This window comes from Bemisia tabaci, chromosome 9, assembly GCF_918797505.1.
Source record: "Bemisia tabaci chromosome 9, PGI_BMITA_v3".
Classification (NCBI taxonomy): Eukaryota; Metazoa; Arthropoda; class Insecta; order Hemiptera; family Aleyrodidae; genus Bemisia; species Bemisia tabaci.
The window spans coordinates 5221689-5246200 of NC_092801.1; the positions used below are offsets into that span (position 1 = coordinate 5221689).

The 24512-nt window shown below is 35.5% G+C and overlaps 2 protein-coding genes across 3 annotated transcripts in view; one reads left to right on the plus strand and one right to left on the minus strand.

The window, feature by feature from the left end:
- Nucleotides 1-2871, plus strand: part of LOC109035923 (unextended protein) — a gene marked incomplete in the record, with an annotated part of 100330 nt that extends 97459 nt beyond the window's left edge. The window contains 1 exon segment of the mRNA XM_072304190.1: nucleotides 592-2871. Within this exon segment, the coding sequence (XP_072160291.1) occupies nucleotides 592-686 (95 nt within the window).
- Nucleotides 2872-3401: 530 nt separating this feature from the next.
- Golgin104 (coiled-coil domain-containing protein 186) lies at nucleotides 3402-21972 on the minus strand. Of its 2 annotated transcripts, XM_019049767.2 has the most exons (15): nucleotides 21722-21972; nucleotides 18903-20201; nucleotides 18413-18605; nucleotides 16986-17198; nucleotides 16419-16538; nucleotides 15036-15171; nucleotides 13847-14001; nucleotides 12050-12192; nucleotides 10964-11144; nucleotides 9881-10054; nucleotides 8943-9137; nucleotides 7906-8109; nucleotides 6753-6788; nucleotides 4643-4789; nucleotides 3402-3670 (listed from the first exon to the last, which is right to left on the minus strand). In XM_019049767.2, exons 2-15 carry the CDS (start codon nucleotides 19997-19999, stop codon nucleotides 3599-3601), a joined length of 3066 nt encoding a protein of 1021 aa, XP_018905312.2. In that variant the 5' UTR covers nucleotides 20000-20201; nucleotides 21722-21972; the 3' UTR covers nucleotides 3402-3598. The 2 variants fall into 2 exon arrangements, with proteins under 2 accessions (XP_018905312.2, XP_018905313.2); XM_019049768.2 differs by lacking the exon at nucleotides 6753-6788 and having other exon boundaries at nucleotides 21722-21971.
- Nucleotides 21973-24512: the final 2540 nt, after the last annotated feature.

The window sequence follows — 24512 nt, forward strand, 5'->3', positions numbered from 1 at the left end:
AGAAAGCTCCTCAAAAATAAGAAGGAACATGTCTCTCTTTTGAAAGAATGTAAGCAAACAACCAGGGAACACCTCTCATAGTTGCTAAAAATCAGAACCCATTTCGAAAGGAATAAATATCACTCTGACAGATTTATCAACATCAAATGTTGCATTGATCACAGTCGTTATCACCTTGAAAATGTTTTAAGTTTATCGTCGAACATTTGGCTGTTTGAGGCTGTCAGCCTCCTTTAAGATGTCATCATTTTCGCGGTCCATGGATTTTTTTCCACAGTTGTTCATCTCTTTAGGTGTTTTTCAATTGCTACTATAATGATTCAAAATGTCTAGAACCGAAAACTATCTGCTAAATTTGTATAATTTTTTAAGTATGAGCAATGAGTTGCAAGGTGGTGGAACCATTATTTTTTTTACACGAGATTCATGGCGATGGAAACCATAAATCGTTGTGACATTCGTCATCACTGGCAGCAAGCCAATGATACTTGATTTGCGCTTTGTACAATGGTCCATTAACTTACTATCATATTCAAGAAGTTCTTTTATTCTACCAATCATTGTATTTCATTCGGAATTTTCTGTTCTTAGGTAACGAGTCGCACAATTTCGAAAGCGGTGAGCGGAAACAAGACTCTCATAAGATTACCTTTGACGATTACCTCAGAAACAACTTAAATAAATGAAACTGAATGACTATGACCAGAGAATGATGTCAATTTATCAGAACAGTTGACTCAAATTCCAGACTTTATCCATAAACCCAGACGATTAAATTAGTCTTCCAAATATTGAACAAAGCTGACGTTAGAAGTTCACAAATTGCTGGGCTATCTTTTGAAATAAAGAGCTTTCCTGCAAGTCTCGTGTATTTTTTTCTCTGAATTCGGCAATGGAAAAGTTACGTCATAAAACCAGTCATAAATAGGTTTAGAAGCTTACTATTAGTGCATTATTTATAATTTTTCACAGAGTGTTTCGAAATAGAGAAGCAGTATTATATGATAAGTAGTGCGTCAAAGAAGGAATAATGTTATTGGTCAACGTAAATTCTCACCAAATATTGCAAAATGTTATTTTATACAGAAAAATGTTATACTGAATATTTTTTGCTACTGTACAAAACTTTGCTGTTATGTTTAGGTTAAGTATCTATGCTCGACTTCACTTCTCCTTCTAATTTTTTAAAGTTTTCTTTTTTTGTGTAGTGTAAAATTTTATCACGATTAGATGTGATGAATCGGAAGCCATAAAGAATGTACTATTGTTATGGATATGATTCCGAAAAAAATGGACTGTATATCCCATTGACTAATTGTAAATTAGATTGTTAAAATTTCTCAATTTTGAGAGAAGAATTATGTTACCATTTTTTCATTGTTATTGTTTGTTAGCTCTGATTGAGAGGGTAGTTGTTCCAAGACTAGAGTCGATATTGCCTTGCTTAAAAAACGCTGTTTGAACGTCGGAACGCTGCCAAATTTCCTCCAATGAAACAATCATTGTCGTGAAAATTTATGAATATTTTTTTCTGAAATTTTCAGATGTTGTAAATTAAATTGCAAAGGATATTCTCTGAAAAAATTGGGAGAAAAAGATCTATTAGTTTCCCTGAGAACGCGTTTACTATCGAAGGAAATTTGGCAACGTCTGATGGCTTATACGGCGTTCTGCCTTAGTCTGGCACAATCCTTGTATAATATACTCTTGAAATTATTGATGCAATGGCCGAACTCTGATTCTTGAATGCCTGATGTTCCAAATTTCTGGTTACGCTTGCATTTTTAAATGGCGAACTAGCTACCATCATTTCTTACAAAACTATCTCTCCAAACGAACCATATTCTGTGAATATTTAAAATTAAGAAGTTGATTCGTTTTTTCAAAGAGAATTAAAATAATTAAGAGGAAAAGATGGTAATAAACGTGCGTGTTTACATATCAAAAAGTCTGCAACTCCTCAAATCAGTACAAAATTTGCTAAGGTCAAGAATATATCTACTATTTCACGAATTTTTTTGCATTTTTAGAACAACCCGCATTTTAATTTTTACCTTTTAAATAAATTTTAAAAAGTCCAGGGAGCAGAAAATAATGCTACTCAATCATTTACGATAGTTAATTTTTGATGATTCTTCATGCAATTTACATCTCTCTTTGTAATTCTGTTTTTTAGTTTGTTTTTTAAATACTTTTTTATTTTCCTCGTATGAAAGTATAGTTCGTACTGCATGGTATTATACCAAAATAAGATAGAGCGGCTATGGACGAAATGAACGGAAGTTTTATGGCGTTGCTTAGTGTAAAAATGGCTAAAACCGTACCTCACAAACGTGCCTTATTCCAGTACCTTTCATGATATCAATAAAATTCTGTTTTCAAATTTTTGTTATGGACACTCCGCTTGAGTGCTGGGAGAATCCAGTAAAATTTCTAAAAAGAAGCAAGAATTTGATGACTAATGTCTAAAACCATGTATCTCCTGTTGCTAGAATTTCTCATCATACTTGTTGTTTTGTGCTGGAAAATGATCAATGCAATTTCTCAAATCTTTTGATTTGTTTCTCTGAGTAATAAATTTTCTGTGCATGAAGTTGGTTTATTCCTATCATAATAAAAACGGTGAGGATCCAGAAATTTGACACGCTGTAATTGAAGCATAGGATTTTAGAATTCAGTCATCAGTATATGTTCTCATGAAATTCACCTTAATGATGCACTGAAGAGGAAAGTGAATTCAGCCGTTACCATAAGATTGTTTGTGTAACTTCTAGTTTCTGTAAAAAATTGTTGAATGAAACCACTGTTATTCACAAACTGTTATTATTGATCTAGTTGTAATAAATTTCAAAAAATTTCTTTTGACTTGGATACCTGCCAGTTTTTTCTTTGTGTGTGCATTTTTCTAGTGGTGCTGAAGAAGTGAAGATGCATATCGCCTTGTCTCCACAGGACGTTTCACAGGATTTTTCTCAAGTTTGAATCGCAGGAATGAAACTTCTGGGCTCTTTTCCCATTAAAAAACACAGCAAAATTCTTCTTATTCTTTGGAAGTCGTTCCTGAGACTCCACAAGGGCTCTTAGTTGGTATTGTGATTAGTATTGACTGACTCAATATTTTTCCCAACTTCGCAAGTGAGATTTTCCCTGGGACAAATCCCATGAAACGTCCCGCGGAGACACAGCGTAGGAATGCTCAATATTTTTACTCAATGCTCAATGATCTTTGATAGCAGATTGGACTGATGAGTTGCATTAATTAAACCAGGGAATCTAATGAAGCTTACAAGTTTTCCTTTGTGAATTCTTAGTTGATGAGCCCTACCATACAGGAATAAGCAGGACTTGACTTCAGGGAGTGTTTTTCAGGTTTCAGAGAAGAGAAAAAAGATACCATCAGAAAAAGAATACTGCTTTTTGTATTTCACTTTTTACACCTTTCGTACTTGCATCAATGATTTACAATAAGTTAATAAAATAATTTATTATAAAAACTAATAACAATAATTTTTTACCAAACAATGATAAATTATGTCCTATGTACAATTTTTTAGCACCCATATTGATCGGGTGGTTATCAATAACTTGATAAGCACCACTAACTTTTCCCCTCTTTCGTTTGTTCACTACGAAGCCTGGCTATTTCCTCACCCAAAGTATCCATGTTTTCCTGCAACATTCAAATATCAGTTGATGAGGAAGATAAAATATCAAATGGCATAATAGGTTTGAATTGATAGTGACAAGACTTTTTCCCTTAGTTCGGTAATCATTTTAAGCCGTGGTCAGATATGACTGTGATAATGATGATGGAGAATCTTCTGTGCAGGTACAACATTTTTCATAGAGGGCAAGAAGCCACTCTGAAGGAGTTTGTGCTCTCTCGAATCCATGGATTTCCTGACTTTTTAGGTTTTCCAGACCGCAGGAAACCTCTGCAAATGAGTCGGTTGCACTGGTCACAGAATTATGTTGATTCTTGCAGAGTAGCTGAAAATATTAAGATCTGTCCAAACAGCAACTTTATATGTTTAATATTAACCCAGATATCGCCCTTTGAAAAGGCAGGTTTTTGACATAATCCACCGCGGTAGTGACACCCTTAGTTTCTACTACCTTGCTTTCATCAGTCGGTGTGACGCACATTTGCACTGGTTACTCAACGTAAAACGCAGATTAAAGCAAGGTGGAAGAAACCAAGGGTGTCACTACCGCGGTGGATGGCGTCAAAAACCCAACTTTTCAAAGGGCAAAATCTCGGTTAATATTGAACGTAGAAAGTTGCGGTTTAGACAGATCTTTATATTTTTAACTACTCTACAAGAATCAAGCATCAAAACACAATTCTATGACCAGTGCAACTGACCTATTTGAGAGGGGGGGAGTTGAACGGAGCATTACATAACTTTTTTCAAGGGGTGCAGACCTATGCTATGCTACAGGTGCGTTACTAAAGAGAGAGTGGTAAAAAAATCATTACTCCATTTTTAAAAAATCTTTTTCTTAAACTAACTTCTTCACCTACTGTGCAGTATTGTGTGTGTCTTGATTATGTTCATTTATCCGAGTTGGTGTGTTTTCATACGCACTGATTCGACTTTAGGCACAGCTAAAAGATAAAAAACATAACATGCAAACGTACCTTTAAGGTAATATTCTTCAAAATGGTATCTTCAAGGAGAGAGTGAAGAGTTTGGCAAATTTCTAGGCTCGTCTCCAAAGTCATATTTTTATCTTTGATTTGGGAACTATATAACGAGGCCATGTACCCTTTTTTCGACAAAGCCATCTGTAAAAAAAAAAAAGATAAGCTGCAAATTAAGTGGCCAAAACAAGAGCTGCCACTAAAAATTAACTTGAGGTGATTCGATGGACGCCATATTTTGTGTCAGAACGGCATGCGATATATCGCATCAATTGGTTCCATTTTTTCAGCTACTCGTCATTTTTCTCCAATTTTGAGATCGCAGTTCTGTTGTCAGGAGACTAAAGCACTCACTTACCAATTTTAACGAAGAAATTCAACGTAATAAAGGCGTGGTTTTCTCTCTGAAAAAACCACGCCTTTATTACGTTGAATTTCTTTGTTAAAATTGGTAAGTGGGTGCTTGAGTCTCCTGACAACAGAATTGCTATCTCAAAATTGAAAAAAAATGACAAGTAGCTTGAAAAATGGAACCGATTAATGCGATATATTGCATGCCATTCTGACACAAAATATGGCGTCCATCGAATCACCTTAAACCAGAGAAAGGCTGCAACAAAAAACAAAAGAAAACTGAGACGTTCCAGGCTCTTGAGCCTCGCTTTCTTGTGAGTGAGTCAATAACAATGTTTCTAGTCTCGATTCTGCAATGACAGCGATCAACGCCTTGTCTTCCTATGATTGATCTCTTTGGTCATATTTTATTTCAAAGGTTGGATTAATACATCCATTATTTCTTTTCTTTGTATATTTCCAGTCTTTTTCTGAATTGAGCTGTTATTTTGTTTGCTTTCTGCCGATGAAATTGTTTCTCAATACTGTCGTATCTCATAATGTCATTTTTCAAGGGGAGGTAAAAGAAGAATGTTGTTTTCGGAATAATGTTATTTTGAGGAGCGATATACCAAAACGCGACTGGCCACGACTTGAAAAAATGAACGTTGTTACCGAAAAAAAAAAGTACTTTGAGAAATGTAATAATGAGACACGACTGTAAATAATCAATGTGGTGATTTTACTTCCGCTAAAATATGCCAATTTTTACTTGGCATTGAAAAAATGCCAAGTGAAAACAATTCAGCAATTCAAAAGATAGATTTGCACTGAATTCATAATTTTAGGCAAAGACACTTTCAGGCATCATGAAATCAAACTGTTTCTCCACACTTCAGAGTTAAAGTCCCAAAAAATGCGCGTTCCTTGCACAACAGAAAAACTGAAAAATAAGAAAACTTGAACTCTCCGGCTATTTCTTTTCTATACAAAAATTTGAATATTTTTAACAGAGGTACGTTTTAACGCAACTAAGTTTCACACCTGACAAATTATTGGTCTTCGAAATCAGACAAAAAAAACCCATATTAGAGAACAACGCACAACTTCGTAGCCAAAAAGAGAGATGCGCATCTGCTGGATGCATAAAAGTGAAAAGTCAAATTTTCTTCTTTTTCCCCTTACATCGCCTTATTTTGAGTAGCAAATGAAACTCAAAAAAAGAGGGAGGGCGGCCTAATTTGTCACTCTGCATGAAGAAATGCGTCTCTTCTGTGCTGTTTCAGTATTTATATGAACATTTTATTTTTGTATGGAAGAACCCTTCAGGGAAGGAATTAGGAATTAATGCGGAAACTTCAGTCTAATCCTAATCTTACAACGGTTTAAAAAAGCAAAATACAAATTAAAACAGCGATGCAGTGCTTTCAAGTTGATTTTCAGTTCTCTTTATTTCAGATTTTTCATTTCTCAGAGTTTTGGTGTTTATAAAACATAGCAAAAGTTGATTATTTTTAACAGGTACAGTACCCCAGTATGAAATAATTGAATTTAAATATGAGCACTGTCATCCTTCCCCATAATAGAAATTTCTTCAGAGAGATCATTAGAAATTTCTGGAAAATTCATGTGATGATTCTCCTATAAATAAATAAAATGTGAGTAAGAAATACTGAAACAGCGCAATCAAGACCCAACAAGTTGCAAGAATTCTTCGTTCTTCAAAGTCCGATACGAAAATACAGTAAAATAAATTACATACAAATAATCTTACCTCCTTTGTTAAGTAAAGAGATTGCATCAGAAAAAGCTGCATTCCGAAAAGAAAAAGTTAATTTTAATAAAGTCGTTGCTTTAATTCAAAGAAAAAATATCCAGTTAAAGGGACAATTTTTTTCCCTCACATAACTTCAATATTTACTGAGTTTGGTTGCAACTATTGTGATGTTATCAGTTACATTATTTTTAACGCCTTTTGGTATTGATAAATTCCATATTAAATGATTACTGGAGTAATTGATATAATCCGTGCCATGACTATCTGTGGTCTGGTACATAGCCGTAAAAATAAATAAATAAATCTGAAGTCACAATAATAATTTTTGAGTGTCGCTGATTGGACTACTTGACAGGGTTATAAGTTAAAAATTACAGCACAGTGGCGATTTTGCAAGTTGACAACACTGTTTTTCCCCCTTTAAATCCATCAAAATAATCGATTTCAACTAATTGTTTTACATTCATTTAAATAGAGGAAGAACAAAGTTACCAACTCACGAGAATTGCCACTGTTACAGCACATTTTTCTTATCGAAATTTCATGCAAAATACATTGAGCGTATGGAAAACTTCCAAAATTAAGTTTTGAGCGGAAAATGAACGTCCATAGTTTACATTGTAAATAGTAAAGTCAAACTTCTCACTCTTGAAAAAATTGTAATATCGGCTTATGTCGAATCGGCCATTAAACGACAATTTATACGTTACAAAAATATCTGGAGCATAGCTTCACACACATTTCCATCCTCTTCTGACGCACAACATTTTTAACCTTGACAAAAAGAAAATCAACATACAGGAGAGTTCTTGCATCGAAATATAAACCGAAATTGGTCTCCTACTTGATCTGACTTGAGTAGACTTTGGTTTTTTTGTGAGCGGGAAGTTTGAATTAACTAACACAAAAAACGCTATTTTCTGCTTGTGAATTCAATTTGAGAAATTTCAATTCGTCCATCATATTCTACGTAAAATTTCAAAAAGGAAACATGCACTGAGATGCTAAATTTCGTACCCTGTCTACTGGTCCTATTCACAAATTTTCTGGAATTTACTCACTGAAATCAGTTGCGGTTGGACCAAAACCAAAAAAAATCAGCACCATTCAAAGAGTAAATATAAAAGGAATATTCAACCAAACCAAGTACCTTATTGGTATCCATAGAGTTGGAGGACAAAGCACCAACAGGTTCACGAAGCATGAAATTTTGAACTATTTTAGACTTCTTTTTCAATTCCTCCGTCATTTCCTTATTGTGCTCCTCAAGGAACTCAATCTTTTCTAAGTACTGGGCGTTCCGCCTTTGCAATTCCACAATCCGCTCGATGAGGGTCTGCTTATCTGGTTCCATCTGTAAAAGCAAATAAAGCCCATTTAAACATCTTCATTATTCGTGTATCTTTCAGAATATCAGATAAAGTCAGATCAAAATCGACAAAAAAGAGCATTTCTTGGCTGCAGTGCTTCATACGTACGAACGTGTTTTTACATATGAGTCAGAAATGGAGATGTTGCATGTGTGAGGGATTTGCGATTTGACCATTGATTCTTATGTATAAGTTCGCGAGAAACACGATGGTGCAACTGGTTTTCTCTGAAATTATCTCCCAAGCTCAAAAAAAGCTCTCAAAGTGAGGCCAAAATGGAGGGGATATCCCACCCTACCCTGAGAGTCCACCTCTACATCAAAACAAACTCTCCATGCAAAGATAGGGAGCAAATACATTGGCAGGGTTGCCACTTTATTTGGGGACTCCATAACTGAAAACACAGCATCACTGCTAATGTATTTGCTCCCTATCTTTGCATGGAGAGTTTGTTTTGATGTAGAGGTGGACTCTCAGGGTAGGGTGGGATATCCCCCCCATTTTGGCCTCACTTTGAGAGCTTTTTTTGAGCTTGGGAGATGATTTCAGAGAAAACCAGCGGCACCATCGTGTTTCTCGCGAACTTTTACATAAGAATCAATGGTCAAATCGCAACTCCCTCACACATGCAACATCTCCATTGCAGTTCCTGAATGAAGTCCAGTTCTCTGATGAGAAAATTAAACCTGACAGGAAATGCAGCAACGTGAATGCAATTAAACTTTTAACGACTTCCAATTCTGGTGAAAGATGTTAGAGACTGAGAAAATGGATTAGAAATTAGCTTCTGGAAAGGGTCAAAGAAAGGAAGACTTACTCGAATACTGCCAGGGTTAGAAGACAATGCTTGAGATGTGTCTGTGAGCGAGGTGCAGGAGGACGCCCTCGAGTCTTGGCACAGAGAGTTGCTGCCGCTGCCCCCTCCATCACTATGTTCCGTCAACTGCTTTTTTAACTGCTGAAGCTCCCGAGTCAGTTCTCTGATTGTTGCTGCATTTTTGCGCCTAAGTACCTGTTGGTACCCATAATCAAATTTGTTTTTTATTTACTCACTCATTTAATTACACAAAGGACAATCTTCATAAAACAAACAAAGGTTAGGTTGTTCAGGTTTGGTTAGGTGTTTTCAAAAAATTCAAACCAAAAAAGACGTATTTTTTCTTCTCTTTGGTTGAAAAAATACGTCACACCTTAATTGAGTTGAAGTTTTCCTGCGTATTTCGGTAGTTTGAAATTTGTTCCAGAAAAACATTGGGCGATGCATGGAAGGACTGAATAATGCTCTGATCGACAGAATTTTTTTAAATTTGTTCCTATCCAGAATGAATGGAATCGAATTTCAGCAGTTGAAGATATGACTTCAAAAGAGCATCTATCGTATTCAGAAAACCTTAATAATCGAATAATGCCAGGAAATCAAATCGGACCAGAAATCTACAAAACATCAGATGGAATATTTTCTCTCCATTGAGTACTGTAAGCACTGGCGTGGAATGTACAGAAAAAATTGCACCAAAGCCAAAATATACGACTGTTTGTCACTTTAAGTAAAAACAAGAAAAGTTGAAGGATTTTTTAAGGACGTTTGGAAAAATTCATGAAATTTCAAATTTAGGTTTGTTGGATGCCTCGTTTTGGCTTTTCACCATTTACAATTTCTATTAAAATATACCTTGAATGTAAGCCAGAACCTATTTGGTATTACCGAAAAATATAATAGGAATATTTGATACTAGGAAAATTGAAAGTACGTACCACATTTTCTGATTTTTGTTCAGCGAGCTGTTTTGATATTTCTTCATACCGCTGAGTGTGTTCTTCGATTTGATGACTTAGGATTTTGCTTTCTTCTGAGCGTTGACTTTTTACATCTTCTAATTCCGCTTTTATTTCATTGACTTTACTTTGTTCTATTTCTAATTCTTCATTCTAAAACATACAATATTAAATTACTAACAATAGGTTTTGAACGTGTATATGTTTATGAGTCATTGATATATGACTTGTTAATGACAAAATTTTGATTAATCAACACAACTTACGCAGAATTTGATCATGAAGTTGCGTTCGTTTGTTTTGATTTAAACAATTGCAAATAAATTATGCGGTACATCGCTTTTATCGCAAATCGATAAGTTGAACAACTGCCGATGGGAATGGAGAGGCCTGAACTACGTTTCTGTGACGACACACTAGGGGATGAAACTCAGCAGCGGTTTGACATGTGTTTTAACTTATGGGAGAATACATAACGAGTTCTTTTTGGGCCGATATCTTCTCAGGGGTTGATCTGATGCAAAAATTCATAAGAGGATGAAACTTTGGAAGGACAATAAAATATTACTTCAGAAAACTGATTAATCCATTAATGACATTGTCTGATAAGCGGGAAATGAAAGAAAAATCGTTACTCTACTGGACTCAAACACACCGCTCATACAATTGTGGCAGATTGAGAATCTGTCTGATTGGTCGAATCAGCAACCGCCTCACTCATTGATGCTCCGACGACCCAAAGATGATTGTTGTCGGTAAATACCCACCAGTTTGACATCATAAAACTAAGTAGTTACAGCCTCTCCATTACCGTAGGCAACTAATGAATAACACTAGCATGACGTATGGCACACCCACTAAATCAGTCCAAGCGGCAAGTTAAAAAAGAAGAAAAAAAAGGTACAGGCCCTCAAAGTAGAATCTCTTGTAGATTCTTAGAAATATAAAGTGATGCAATTAATAAAATAATTAGCAAGGGTAGTTTTTTACTGACCTTATTAGAATTAAAAATGTCAGAAAAATTTGTATTAATCAGGCTGATGTAAAGAACTTACTCCTTACCTTGGCTTTGAGAGCAGAGAAATCAGATTGAAGTTTGACATTTTGAGCAGTTAATCGTTCTGTGAAATCTAGCATTTCTGCCTCCCTTTTACGGCAGCTTTCCATATCGATCAACAATTCTTCATTGCTTGTTCTCAATGTTATTGCCTCCGTTTCCAATGATGCTGTTTTTTTCTTCTCTCTAGAAAAGTTTCATTACAATTCATGAACGAGCAAAGGCAAGAGGATATTTCCATCTCATTTGCAAACATGCTTCGACGAAAATGTAGTCACTTTAATTCAACATCTTGAATGTTGAAAAAGCGCACTGTAGTCAATTTTACAACCTGGAGTGGAACTCAAAGTTTGTATCGAAATGTTCAGTGAATTACCTTCATTCAATCTAAAAAAATCACACAAAACCGCAAAGAAAAACTTTGAATAGTTTTCCTGAGCAAAAACAAACATATTTTGAGGTTTTTTGGCATTGCAGTTGGAAAACATTCTTTTCAACTTTAGCCATTGATTAGGCACATTACTGGAATATAAAAGTTTATACAAACTAGCTTTAGATCTCAGTAAAACTTATTCACACAAAAATCTGATAGAGTTAAGCTAAACAATCACACCTGTATTGCAGTGTTTCGAAATCTCATTTTCTAATTTAATTTTTTTAAGGAAAATTTACCAACAACCCCACTTGAAAATTTTCGCAATTTTTCTTGCCCATGAGAAGGTTTTTTCCACAAAATTTAAAGTGAAAATGTTGGTTGGTTCCATATTAAAAAAGTAAAATAGGAGGTGAGATTTTAAAACGTTGCGATGTATACATGACTTCTTTTGCTTCACTTTGTCCAATTTACTTAGTCAAATAACTAAGTCGAGAAAACTTCTGCAATAATCATTCAATATTTTCAGTGGCAAATGGCTCACTTCATTTGAGATACAAAATTCCGAGTGATTCATTGGATCGTTTGCTGATAGCAGTGGTTGGTAGTTGTGCTTCTTGATCTACTTTGATTGGCGAGGCGTACATGTTGGAAAAAAAACATAATTAGAAGTAAAGAAAGAGCGAAAAAGTAAAATCCCAGAGAAAAATTAACTTACTCTTCTAGTTCCTGCTTCACAGTCCGCAGTTCTGACAGTTTCGATTCTAATTCTACATTTTCTTGCACCTCTTTGTCCATCAATTGCTGCATTGTGCTCAGTTTAACTTCTAATTCTAATTTCTCTTTTTCGATGCTACAAACCTGTGAAACACAAGAACAAGATTAATTTACAGTTTCGTGAAAATTACATGTGACTGCCATTGACGCTTCATCAGTTTCAAAACTTGACTGACTTTACGACTGATTTTCTCGTAAACAAAACAAAAAAACAAAGAAATTTAACTAACAGTTTTGAGAGAATGTAGTACAACCAAAAAATGTATGACATCAGAACTGTCTTGATTAAGCTTTCTCCAAAAGTTGATTAATTCAAGTATGAAAAATAGACAAATTCTCTAGCTATGTTGTATGACAAATATTCCTGTTCTATGGTTTCAAAGTCAACAAAAACATATTCAAGTCATGTGACAGTATTTAGCAGAAAGAAACCAAGACTATTACATTGTTTTTAAACTTGTGCAAAACTTCCTTTCTCTGGGAAACGCTCCAAGGTTCAAACAGTTTTAATTTTCCCACCAAAAAATTGTTAATTTTAATTAAAACAAATCCTGTAAGTTTCATTATCATACGTCCATTTAGTTTTCTTTCCGGCAAAGAAGAAGATAGACGATTTTGAAAACACTGCAATGGACTTGGTTTCTCTTAGCTAGGCACTGTCCATTTATGCAAAGGTGGTTGATTGTGTCTCACAGCAATAAAGATGAAAGGCTAACAACTGACAATAAAGCTACATCTCCAATAGCTTGAAGATGTTGAAGCAAAAATGAAATGACTTTAAAATTTGAAAAAAAGGGGAAATGATTATTTTGCACCTGGTATACATGTGCACAGTGCTACCCATGAGCTAATGTTGAATGGAAGGCAAGGTTAATTGAAAGGAGGTTGGTACAATCACCCATTTCGGCGCCATGTTGATGACGTACTAGTGGGATCTCGAGTAGCACTAAGTTTGAATTGCGACGTCTGGTACATCTGCAGACTGATGCTATTAATAACAATTTCTTATGCACACATTATTTATTGTAACAGAATATGATAATATAAATTAATTGAACTCATTTGAAACATTTTTTGGATGTGTTTTATTATTATTATCACAATATTTTAAATTGCTTCTTTTCTCCAAAGCCCCAAAATTTTCAGGGGGTTGTGGTCCCCATAATTTTGGGTTAACAGGAGTCATGTGGCACATCAATAAAGAAGTATTGCTCTCCTCTCTTAGGAGACTATAAGATTTTGAAAATCGGATAATTTTGACACTTACAGATTCCAATTGAAATTTGCGCAAGAAGGGTTCCAAAATTCCCCTCAATTCCAAATGATTGGGAAATAAGGGAAAAGTGCATATAGAGCAAAAAATTCTTGTTTTTGGCCATAAACTTTGAATCCAAAATCAACAAATACCCTACCTATTTGAAATATGCGAGAAACGAGGGGGGGAGGTACCGGGTACCCCCCTTAACATCCCCTAAAATGGGGTTTCGGGGGGCTGAAATATTTTCATTGAATTCTTTGGGGTCAATTATCCCGTGAAAATTTTCGTCCCAAGCTCAATTCTCAGCCGTTTCCGAGAAAAAGATAGTAGACTGGTGCTCTGGAAACCACAGGTAGCATATCAAAACAAGTAGTTTGAACTGCACGCCAGATCGAGGTCCCACTAGTACGTCATCAATATGGCTGGATGTACCAACCTCCTTTTAATCAACCTTGAATGAAAGGAGGGTGATAATTTTACCTGCTCTGAAAGACATTCATTAGTTTCTGTAAGCTTCTTAATTTCTGTTTCTGTTTGTTGGAGCTTAGCTGATAAAGTCTGAATTTTCTTGTCCAAATCTTCCTTCTCTGCCCGCGATAGAATTAATTTTGCTTGTTCTTCTTTCAATTGTTGTTCTGGAATTAAAAAAAATATCATGATTAAATCATATGAAATAATATGTCAGTCACACTTGATGCAGAGTTATTGCGAAAAATTTGAAATGACTCATTCAAACCACAAACTTTTGAGCCCAACATCGAAAGAGTTTGTCTGTGTCACCAGGGTGTCTACTAAAACAGGCTGGCCAAAAATCAGTACTTATACAGTACTTTTTCACTACATTCCCAAGAAATTCAGTACCTCCTCATCAGAAAAATTCAGTACTTTTTCGGTACCTTCATTTGACAAAATTTGAAAAATTTAAATTTCTCGCTCAAATTGCGACAAAAATGACCAAAACTGAGAAAAATTCCGGGCCTTCTTGCGGAATTTACGCACTTTTGCAGGTCTTCCGGACCGCCCTTGAAAAATCAGTACTATTTCCGGACTTTCCGGACTTATAGACACCCTGGTGTTACAGAAGAGAGCAGTAACTCTACTAGAACGTGAGCCGTGCCTAGCACCTGCTTTTATGCACTCAGGAATGTTGATACGAACTCTTTGGTTGGTAATTCAAAGTTGCTGTGATGTTCCTTAAATAGCCAGAGTGCTTATATCAACATTCCAGCGTTATCATTAGATTCTTAAAATCTCGGAATGTTGATTCAGTAACTTCTGTTTTCCATGTGAAAATCAGAAGATAGAAAAAACCAAGGCAACTAACTGTCAGTAAGTAAAAAACTACAAAACTACAATACATTGTACGTAAAATATAATAAAAGTTCAAAATAATAAACTGCGATTCGAAAAATTCATTTATGTGAGAATGAATTATATGAATGAATTATATGATAATTGTTTAGGGTAAACAGTAATTACTCGTCATGTTGAGGAAAAGAAAGAACATTCCTGGTGATATTTGATATTTTTATTTAAATTTTTCAAATTCATTAGAAAAAATGAGCAGGTAGGTCATTGTAAATAAATGCGTAGCGCACATTGGCAATTACGGTGTTTAATGAAAAAAAAGGAAAGAAAAAACGCTTTAAAAGATAGAAAACTGACAAACCTAGGACAAAGGCTCGATTTTCTTGTGAAACTTTAAATTTTTTTATGCTGGCTTCAGCTTCCAGTTTCACTTGTTCTGCTTCTTTTTTTGCGGATTCAATTGTACTAGTTACTTCATCGAGCTTACTCTGCGTTTCCTGAAAAAAAAAAGAACAGGATTCAAAGGTTTGCTACATCAGTCAAAAAAATTCCCCGGCAAATCCTAAGTTCCTCCACAAACGCCTTATTTAGGGATTAAACCTGCATTTGTGGCTGATACCTGTTTCTCCATTTAATTTTGCAGTGCAATTAAGTGAACAGCCTTACATGAAAAAAAAAACAAAACAATTACTTTTAATACTTCATCGTAAAAACACTTACGTGCATAGGGAAATGGCAAATGACATTCTGGGATGAACAGAATTTTTTTTGTAATATTTCCATACTGAACACTGAATAACACATGAATTTATAAAAATAGAAAATGTCTGTAGAAGGACACAAAAAAATGCTGGCACTGATCAAGATACAGTCGATTCGAAGGGACAATATCTTCTTGTTTTACGTAGATTACAGTGGACAGATGGGAGCGACGAGAGAATGAGGAACGATTTTATTTCTACGTTCAAATGAGGTATGGTGAGAAGTTCATGAACTTGCCAACCAAGAATCATGCTTTCCTACGTTCATCATCAATGAGGAGAAACTACAGTTTAGGACAACTAACCGTCTCGTTTTTTGCTTCAAGGTGATTCAGCAAAGTTTCTGACGTGGTAAACTGGCATGCGATACATCTCATTGATCATGTTAAAAAATCTCGGCAGATTTTGAACTTTTAGCTAACAAGAGGATGTAAGCCCTGTGTATGAGCCTAAAGAATCATTCTAAACCAAAATATTAGCAAAATTCAGAGAAATAAAAGCAAAATATCATTTGAAACAAAAATCTTGCATTCGATGCAGTAATCGACTTCTGTATCGAATGCAAGGTTTTTTTTCAAACAGAATTCTGCTTTCATAACTCTGAATTTTGCTACTTTTTTTATTTAGAACGATTTTTTAGGTATATGCGCAGGGGCTGTCAGCCTTTTCCTGGCTAAAAATTCAAAATCAACCGAGAATTTTGGCATAATTGATGCGATATATCGCATGCCAGTTCGACAACGCCAGAAAGCTTGGCGAATCACCTTGACTTTTTCTCACTGGCACTCTAATCAATGAATATTTTCGCCAATAAAAAGGACCATCTACTGGATCTGAATCAGATCTATCTAGGTACTTAAACCAACTCATTTTTTTTTTTTTTTTTAAGAATAGGTACTTTATAACAATTTAGCACTGTGAGATGGTGTCCTAAAGACTTCCTTGACTTTAGAGAGAGAGAAAGAAAAACATTTATCTCTTACCTTATGGCTCTCTTGCTCTTCTTTCAATTTGTTCTGTGTCTTTTTTAACTTGTTATTATTAGAATTAAGGTCAGACTTCAGCTGTTCTATCTCATTATGAGCTACTCGAACTTCTGAACACTAAAAGAAGAAAATAATGGTACATATTTCATTTACTGATATAACAGGTACACAACTGAAAATCCATTTAATACAAATTCAGAATTGTCACAAAGAAAACTAAAATCCTCTGAAAAATTTCTGTACGATTCCCTGATTTTTGGCACTATGCGGGGCGGTTGAAAATCGCCACTTCCAAACCAGAATGCTCAAAATTCGTTGTTCGAAACTTCAGACACACTCTAGAAAGTAAATTAATGGGATTTAATACTTCTCCTCTGACACCATTGTTCTTTTCTTGGACACCTCCCAGTTTTTACTGACTTTAAAATTCCCAGACATTTTCCAGGATTCCCTGACTGTGGCAACATTGAAAATTATGGGTTTGGATACAATAGATATAAATCGGGGGTGCAGAAATTTTTTGCGTTCCTTAGACACATTACGTACACATTCGGTTTCACTCACCTTATTGTCATACATTTGCGAATACTTCGCTTTGTCGGAAATTAACTGCTTCATGTTTGCATGCGCATTATCTCTTTCTTTCGTGACCTCTAGTAACTTTTTTTGAAATGCTTCGCTTTTTTCTCGAAGCTTGATGACATCCATTTCACCCTTGGCGTACTTCATGACGCTGAGCTCTTTTTCATGCTTCATTGTTTCCCATTCTTTTTTCAGCTGCAAAAAGGAAAACAGAAACTGATGCCTTTAAAAATATTTTGAAACGGCCGAAAGCCCATTGACTCCACGGTTCACTTTTCCCAAAGACATTGAATCACGTAGACCGTGCATCCGGCTCGGTTTTGTGCAGGCCAAGCGTGGCAAGTTTCTCGGAACACCATCATGGGCGGGAGGGGAGGGAGAGAGAGGGTGTGTCCCAAGCACTCGAAGAGACTGCAAAGAAGCCATGGATAATCCATTCGCCCACTCGGTCTTTCACTAATAACTCGTTTTGAGTCCATTTTCAGACAAAATTTCTAGGATCAAAGTTCGAGAGCATGTAATTTTACAACCAAATTGCAAAGTTTCACTTTTCCAAACCAATTACAAACCGAGAAAAAAGCCTCACAGTCAGACAAAAATTCATCGGGGCCGCTACTGCACAAGCGCAGATGTGCGCAATTCGGATACAGGAACTCATCGATGCGGGTAGGTGCAAACACTCATCGGCGTGCGAATTTTTAAAAGTTGTCTCGCCTCCCGTAACACAGGATACACGGTCTACGTTATTTAATGTTTTTGACTTTTCCCTTTGAAGCTATCTACAAATTATGTAACGCAAGTTGTTTTGAAAAGAAGGAGAAAGGTGGTTGATCAAGTTCTGCAGTAGTAAGAACTACTTACTGATGTGAGTAACATGCCAAATTGGATTTTTTTTCTTTTCTTTCTTTTTTTCGGGCTGCCCATTCTTGGAAACTGACCGTAACAACCTATGTAGAATACCTATGATGTACATTGAGAGAAGATACTGCAGACTGCGGACGGGAAATTAGTTGACCAATATTTTCCGGCCATTTTATGGTTTTCTTACTGATGAAATTATTTCACTGCTTGTTCTTACAATTTTAGTTTCCATCTTTCTTTGGTAAAAATAGGAGAATAGGATAAGTGGAGGCAAGTATTACGTTTTTTTTTTTAAGAGAAGGGGAATATAAAAGATGTTTTCATTTTAACTCATCGTTAAAAAACATCAATTTTTGATTGAAGGAAATTTTTAGGAGGATAATTTTTCAGTTCCAAGACAAAAAATACACTTTCATATTCTTCCCTTTTTTGATTGAGATAGCAGTTGATGGTTTTTTAATGATAGACTGTTGAAAAATTTTCATCTCTATGTTTCAAAATAGAGCAGGATTATGAAGACGAAGTGAGGTGCTAAAGAGCAAACCCACCTTTTCATTCTGCATTTCTAATTCCTGTTTAAATTTTTCGTAAGATTTAGCATCAACTTCTTGCTGTCGCTTGGCGTTTTCATTGATCTGATTGATTTGTTTCTCCTGTTGTTCAATTGTTGACAAGAGTTGAGACTGTTGGGCTTTGAATGAATTCAATTCGGATTCTAAAATTGATAACCGATGCTGAAGTCTGAAAAAAAGAAAAAACTTGTAAGTAAAAACACAAGAAGAAAAAAATTGTGGGCTATTATAATGTGAATGGAAAGTGAGACATTTTTTCATAAAAAAAATGACTCGTGTCATTTAGTGTTGCGTACTTTATTTTCTACTTTAATTTTTTTTTTTTAAAGTACAGCATTCAACAGTGCATCCGTACCGTAATTTTTTTTTCCATCATAAAAATGATATCTTAGAACCTACAAGGGGTAAAAACATATATTCTAGATGGTTAGTACAGGATTAAGATAAAGAAAATTTAAATGCTTACTGTTCGTTTTCTGATTTATAGTGGCTGCATTCGACCTTCAAATTTGCATAGTCTTGAATATTCATGGAATTTATTTCGTCGTGTGGCTCACCGACTGTTTGCTGTTTCTGGGGGTCCTGATCTAATTCTGACAGATCCTCAAGGGTTCTTCTTAAACCTTCAGAATTTTTAACTGGTGATAAATTTAATACTGAATTTTCTGCTTGAGCATTATTCAGGTCGATTTCGTCCGCTCTATTACTTCCTGTGCTGTTCTCTCCTTCACCTTCTGAGCTTGATGCATTCTTTTGCTCATTAAGCATTACATCCCCTTCAGAATGCCTCAGTAATAAGTTCAGTTCATCTGTGACATCCATATATTCTTTAGGATTGTGACTCTCTAATACCAAGTCATTAATACTATTATTGAAATTATTTAGAGTAAGAGCAGTTTTGACATTCTCAGATGACTGGGCAGTTGCTTCTATTAGAGCATCAGAATTATTCAACATTGGAATTTTATGGACACCAGGTGATTCGCATACTGCACTATTCACGGTTTCTGAGACCATTCTCGTTAAAGTACTGCTCAAACTTGACGTTGTGTCAATTAAAGCAGGTAAGTTGATGGAATTCTTGTAGTTCACACTGTTGAGATCTGCATATGGAACATTTGAGTCTAGCTTTTTTTCTAAGCATTCTGTGTCACTTTTCATACACTCATCCACACCATTCTGCTCGGTCGAAATGGTTAGCATTTCTCCAGTCTCCTCGGAGAACGAACAGACACTTCTCCCCAGTTCCAAGTTTTTTGGTATGGAAATTGGGTTGTCTTTGGTAAGCTTACATAACGATCCATTTTCAATGGAGGTGGACCTCGGACTATTTTCGTTAGAATCGTCGGCCGCTTCACCACAAGTCTGCTGAGACAAAGATTTCTTAGCTCCTCCTGTCGGAGAGTCAATGACACCATTCAGAAACGGATGATGCTGGCCATCTTCTGTAAATTCGAACACTCCTCCGTCATTCTGAACAATTTTTTCGACAGATACTGGTGCGTTGACATTCATTAAAGCGAAATTGTCTCCCAAAGCTATCGCACTAGAGCAGATAATCATGGAGGCTCTTGGTGGATTCAAGGGCTACAGTAAATTTGAACTTTGATTGCAACTTTCCACATGACAGGTTAAATTAAATTAGGGTACATGATATTTACAGAAACGCTTCGGATATAACTGAAATTTGGGCTCAATGAGTAACCCAAGAAGGAGATCCATCTCTTCTTGCGAATCCTTTTCACGGCATTATTCTGACAGATGACTGAAACAAAGGATCAGAAAACATTAATTGTCATAGATCTAGAAGCAAACAACACTTTCTTTGGGTAAGTAGTAATTTCACTACTAGCCAAAGTTTGGAGTCCAGTTCAGGCGGAATAAAATAGATTTACGTTCCTACCCACAACAAGACCTGCTTTTTTGTCCTCTTCCTCCTGATAAGAACCACTGGTTCGGCATGGAAGGGTAAAATCTGTTCTACTATATTCCCTGGAAGAAGATTTTTGTTCACTTAGAATATTTGACGTTTCACAATTCAAAGCAAAACAAAGAGGACCATTTCCCTGCCTTTTCTCCTTGCTTCAAAGGCATGAAAGAATGTTCCTGTTAAATGCTATAGATGGTTTGCTACAGGAAACCAGGGAGTGATAAGGCAATGGCAAACATACCAAACCTTAGTTCTCGGTTGCAGTGTTTGAAAATTTCTTCTTGGATTTTGTTATCTCAAGAAAATACTGCTTGAGATGATTGTACATAACTTTAAGGTAAAATTGTTGAAAGAACAAAGAGAAGTTACACTGAATTTTGGGCAAAAAAGTGGGAAAATTGTGACAGGAGATTTGCAATACAACCAGCTGAAATACGTAATTTAATACCATCATCATTGATAGGGCTTTCTTTCGACCCACTGATGGGACAGATTGCAAAGAAACAAGACAGTAGAGGTGTCGTTAGCTAAATTGACACTTGTTTACATTCTGCTTGCAAGTAATCGTGATGCAATTTTCAAACAGCCGAGGAGGATCGACCGTAGGTCAATCGTAAGCGTGGTCAATCCTTGATCCCTATTGGACAGCTATGTTGGGGTCCCTAAAAACAGAGTGTAAACAAGTGCAAATTTAGCTAACAACACCTCTCAGTAGTTGCAACTGCAATCACCAACCATCTTGAACGAACAAAACATAGCAGGCCCATTCCATCAGCATTGCTAGGGTCAAGTTGGAGATGAAAGTAGCCAAGATTGTATTGATTCATGTGGGTAAAGAGAAAAACCCTTGGACTCAAACTTTGCAATGGATGATGAACGTTTAAATTCATAGGCTTCTTAAATCATTTACGCAAAACCTAATTTATAAAAGTTAATGCTTTGAATCCTATGCGCTGAGCCTACAAACCTCACATATTAAATACAGGGCTATGATTTCTTGAAACTAACTCCACCATTGGTTCAGCAACGTCAACAGGTGTTGGTGGTCCGGATGCACAGGGAATGATTACATCCAAGATGATTATCTTGACAATACACCAAAAATAAAAATAGCAATAGTGGAAATTTAATATTTTCAGGGAGACTGCTGTCATGAAAAACTGTCATGCTGTCGTATTGTGGAAAAATCAATACAAGATACAATTTCAGGACAAGTACGTCTGTAACCCGCTTTCAAGCGCTTCATGGTCTGGAATGAAAATTAAGGTCATTCTCACAATCATCATTGATTAACTGGTAGACAGAGTAGATGCAAGGAATAATCATCAATTTCAAAAATATTTGCCTGAACATACCTGAAATATGTTGACTTCTTATCACTGTTGAACATTCAGATTATCATAATGATAAAGGACAGAACGAATTACACGTAGCTCTTACTGATAACTAAGACAGGAACTAACTGGATTCTTTGAAATAAAGGAAAAAAACAAATAATTTGGAGGATATCACGGAATTTTTGTGGCACACTTAGTTTACCAGGATTATTTTTCTGGAGAAATGTCAAATTCTGATGGACCTCACGGTTGGAGGGGGTTGGGGAGGGAAACAGCTGTTTGTAGTAACAACTTTTGCCACTACTCCAGCAGCGCTGAGCTTTACAATGTTGTCGACTATTCCCATTTCTCTTGCCTCTGGGACAAATCATGAAAGAAATAGAATAGAATAGAAAACAGAAATAGAAATAGTCTATTTCTTTCATGGACAAATGCACAGAGCGAGAGCAAGTAGCAACATGAAAAAGTAAGGTTATGTTATTGTTGAGGGGCCTCATGCAGTGTTGCCTTATCGCCTACCATTTAAGGCACTAATCGTCACGAGTGTTCCCGGACCCTCTTTCAAAAAGGGCCCAGCGAGCTCCAAAAGGGCGACTCAGCAATACATTAAATGAGCCAAGAGATCCGGAATTATAAATCGATTTAAACAAATTTCAACACACCAAACTTCATGAAAATTGGCGTGAAACACTCTCAAGATATGTGAAACGAGAAATGTTGGTCCTCTTTTCCGGACCTATTTCCAAAAAGGTCCCACCGACCTGTAAAAGGGCACTTCGGCAATACATTAAATGAGCCGAAAGATCCGGGGTTATAAGAGCAGCATAGCAAATTATATTCACTTTAGTATGTGCTGCCAAAAAATTAGAGACCAGCTAATCATCTTTCAAAATCGGGGGATTTGGGGGAGGCATCTTAAAACAGTTTCAATATTTTATAGAAAAACGCACTTAATGCTAATTTTCCACCCATATTCTAGCGTGTTCGTATTCTCAAAGTGTTTTTCCACTGAAATAAAGGGACTCAAGTTTTCTAAGGATCCTTGGATTCTAGTTATTGATCCTTGGAGGTCAGAGTACAAAGAAGCAGTTTTTATTCGTTTGAGAAAAATGAGTCTGAATTTCTAAATTTCATGGCACCAAATGGTTGAAATGAATTTTGACCAGAAATTATGCAGCTTAAAAATGATGCTTTGATGTTCAACTGTAAAAAGTGTCACACTGCGACTAGCTTCATTAGAGCATCCAATACAACTATCTTTAAACCTTTTCATTTCTTTTGGTTAATTATTTATTTTATTTTTTATTTTTTTTTTTTCAAAATCTGAACTTGCGCCTAGCTCTCCAAATATCTCACGTTTCAAAGAAAATAGATTGAAAATTGTTTTCTTCTTCTCCTTTTCTTGTTTCAATCAAATAATTAAGACCTTTGAAAGTTAGAAGAGTACAGAAGGCAAAAGAGGGCTTGCAGTAAAACTAAAAACTTCACATACTATAGTTGTACAAAAATGCATTTATTATTAGGCGTACAAAGAAGAGCGTATGATTTAATTAACAGCCATAAACAGTATCACAAGGCAGATTGCATTTTATGCAACAAAAACTATAAATATACAGGTGCGAAAATCAAAAAATAAAAATTATTCCTCTAAGATTTAGAAAAAAAGATTGAACACAATAAGGAACTGAAGATAAAATGCAGTATACGAAGTTACTGTTACTGTATACTTGAGTTCAGTTGTAGATAAAGATAGATATTTACAGTTCGAATAAACAATTTTAGTTTATCATTAAATAACTTTAAAAATTTTATAATACGCCCTTCCACAGGCTATCTCTTCAAATAATACCTTCAGACTGGAGGGTGAAATAAGTAAAAAAATATCAACCATTTTGAATGAATCGATCACGGGTACATTCGTCACCTTCCGGCCGAAGTATCACAAGCGCCATACGACATTTAAAAATATCTGCCTCCATTTTATTTTTTTAAAGAGAAATTCTTGGTTGAATCTGTTTGAAAATTTCACTGAACTTAATCGGTAGCACCGAGCGAAATTTTCGGTCAACTTCGTTGAACAATTTCTCTGTAAGAAAATAAAATGGCAGCGGAAATTTTTAAACGTTGGATGGCGCTTGTGATACTTTCGCCGGAAGGTGACAAAATAAAACAGTACAGGTAAGAAAAGATCTAAAAGTATCCATCAAAAAAGCAATAACAGTTTTATAATACGCCTTTCTACAGGCAGTCACTTCAAATAATATCTTCCGACAGAAAGGAGAAATAAGTAACCAAACATTTTGAATGAATTGATTACAAGTAACACATAGTTATGATTATTAAAACAACACAGAAAGGATTAATAAATGGATTGCATTTAGCAAAAAATAACCAACGCTGTTACACTGTTTTAAAAACCGTGCAACTTCTCCTTCTCTCTTAAAAATACTTAATGTAAGTACAGTATTAAAATTTACACAATTATCTTCTCTTAAAATTAACAATTTTTACATCGGAAGCCAAAGCTACTTGCTGTTCTGGGAGATTGCTTAAGTATTTATAAGGAAGCAACATTTTTACAACCCTGTAATTGCGCTGGTTCCTATTTGCAAAATGCAATCCATATAAGAAGATAAAAACTCTCAGGGTAATAATAAAACTCCAACAAAAGCATCATTTGTAACCAACCAAAATGGATTAAAAAACACAAAACTAATTATAATTATTTTCATGAGTATTATCGTTTGTTCACTGTACTTATAAAAAAATCAGAGGTAAGACAGGATTAAGAAGCATTCATCAAAAAAGC

Excerpts from the sequence above, each read along its gene's own strand:
- Golgin104 (XM_019049767.2), bottom strand. The coding sequence starts at position 19,999 with ATGATTATCTGCTCTAGTGCGATAGCTTTGGGAGACAATTTCGCTTTA. Across the intron at positions 16,539-16,985 it reads CGCAAATGTATGACAATAAG|TGTTCAGAAGTTCGAGTAGC; the intron begins GTGAGTGAAACC and ends TTCTTCTTTTAG. Across the intron at positions 3,671-4,642 it reads TGAAGAATATTACCTTAAAG|GAAAACATGGATACTTTGGG; the intron begins GTACGTTTGCAT and ends TGAATGTTGCAG.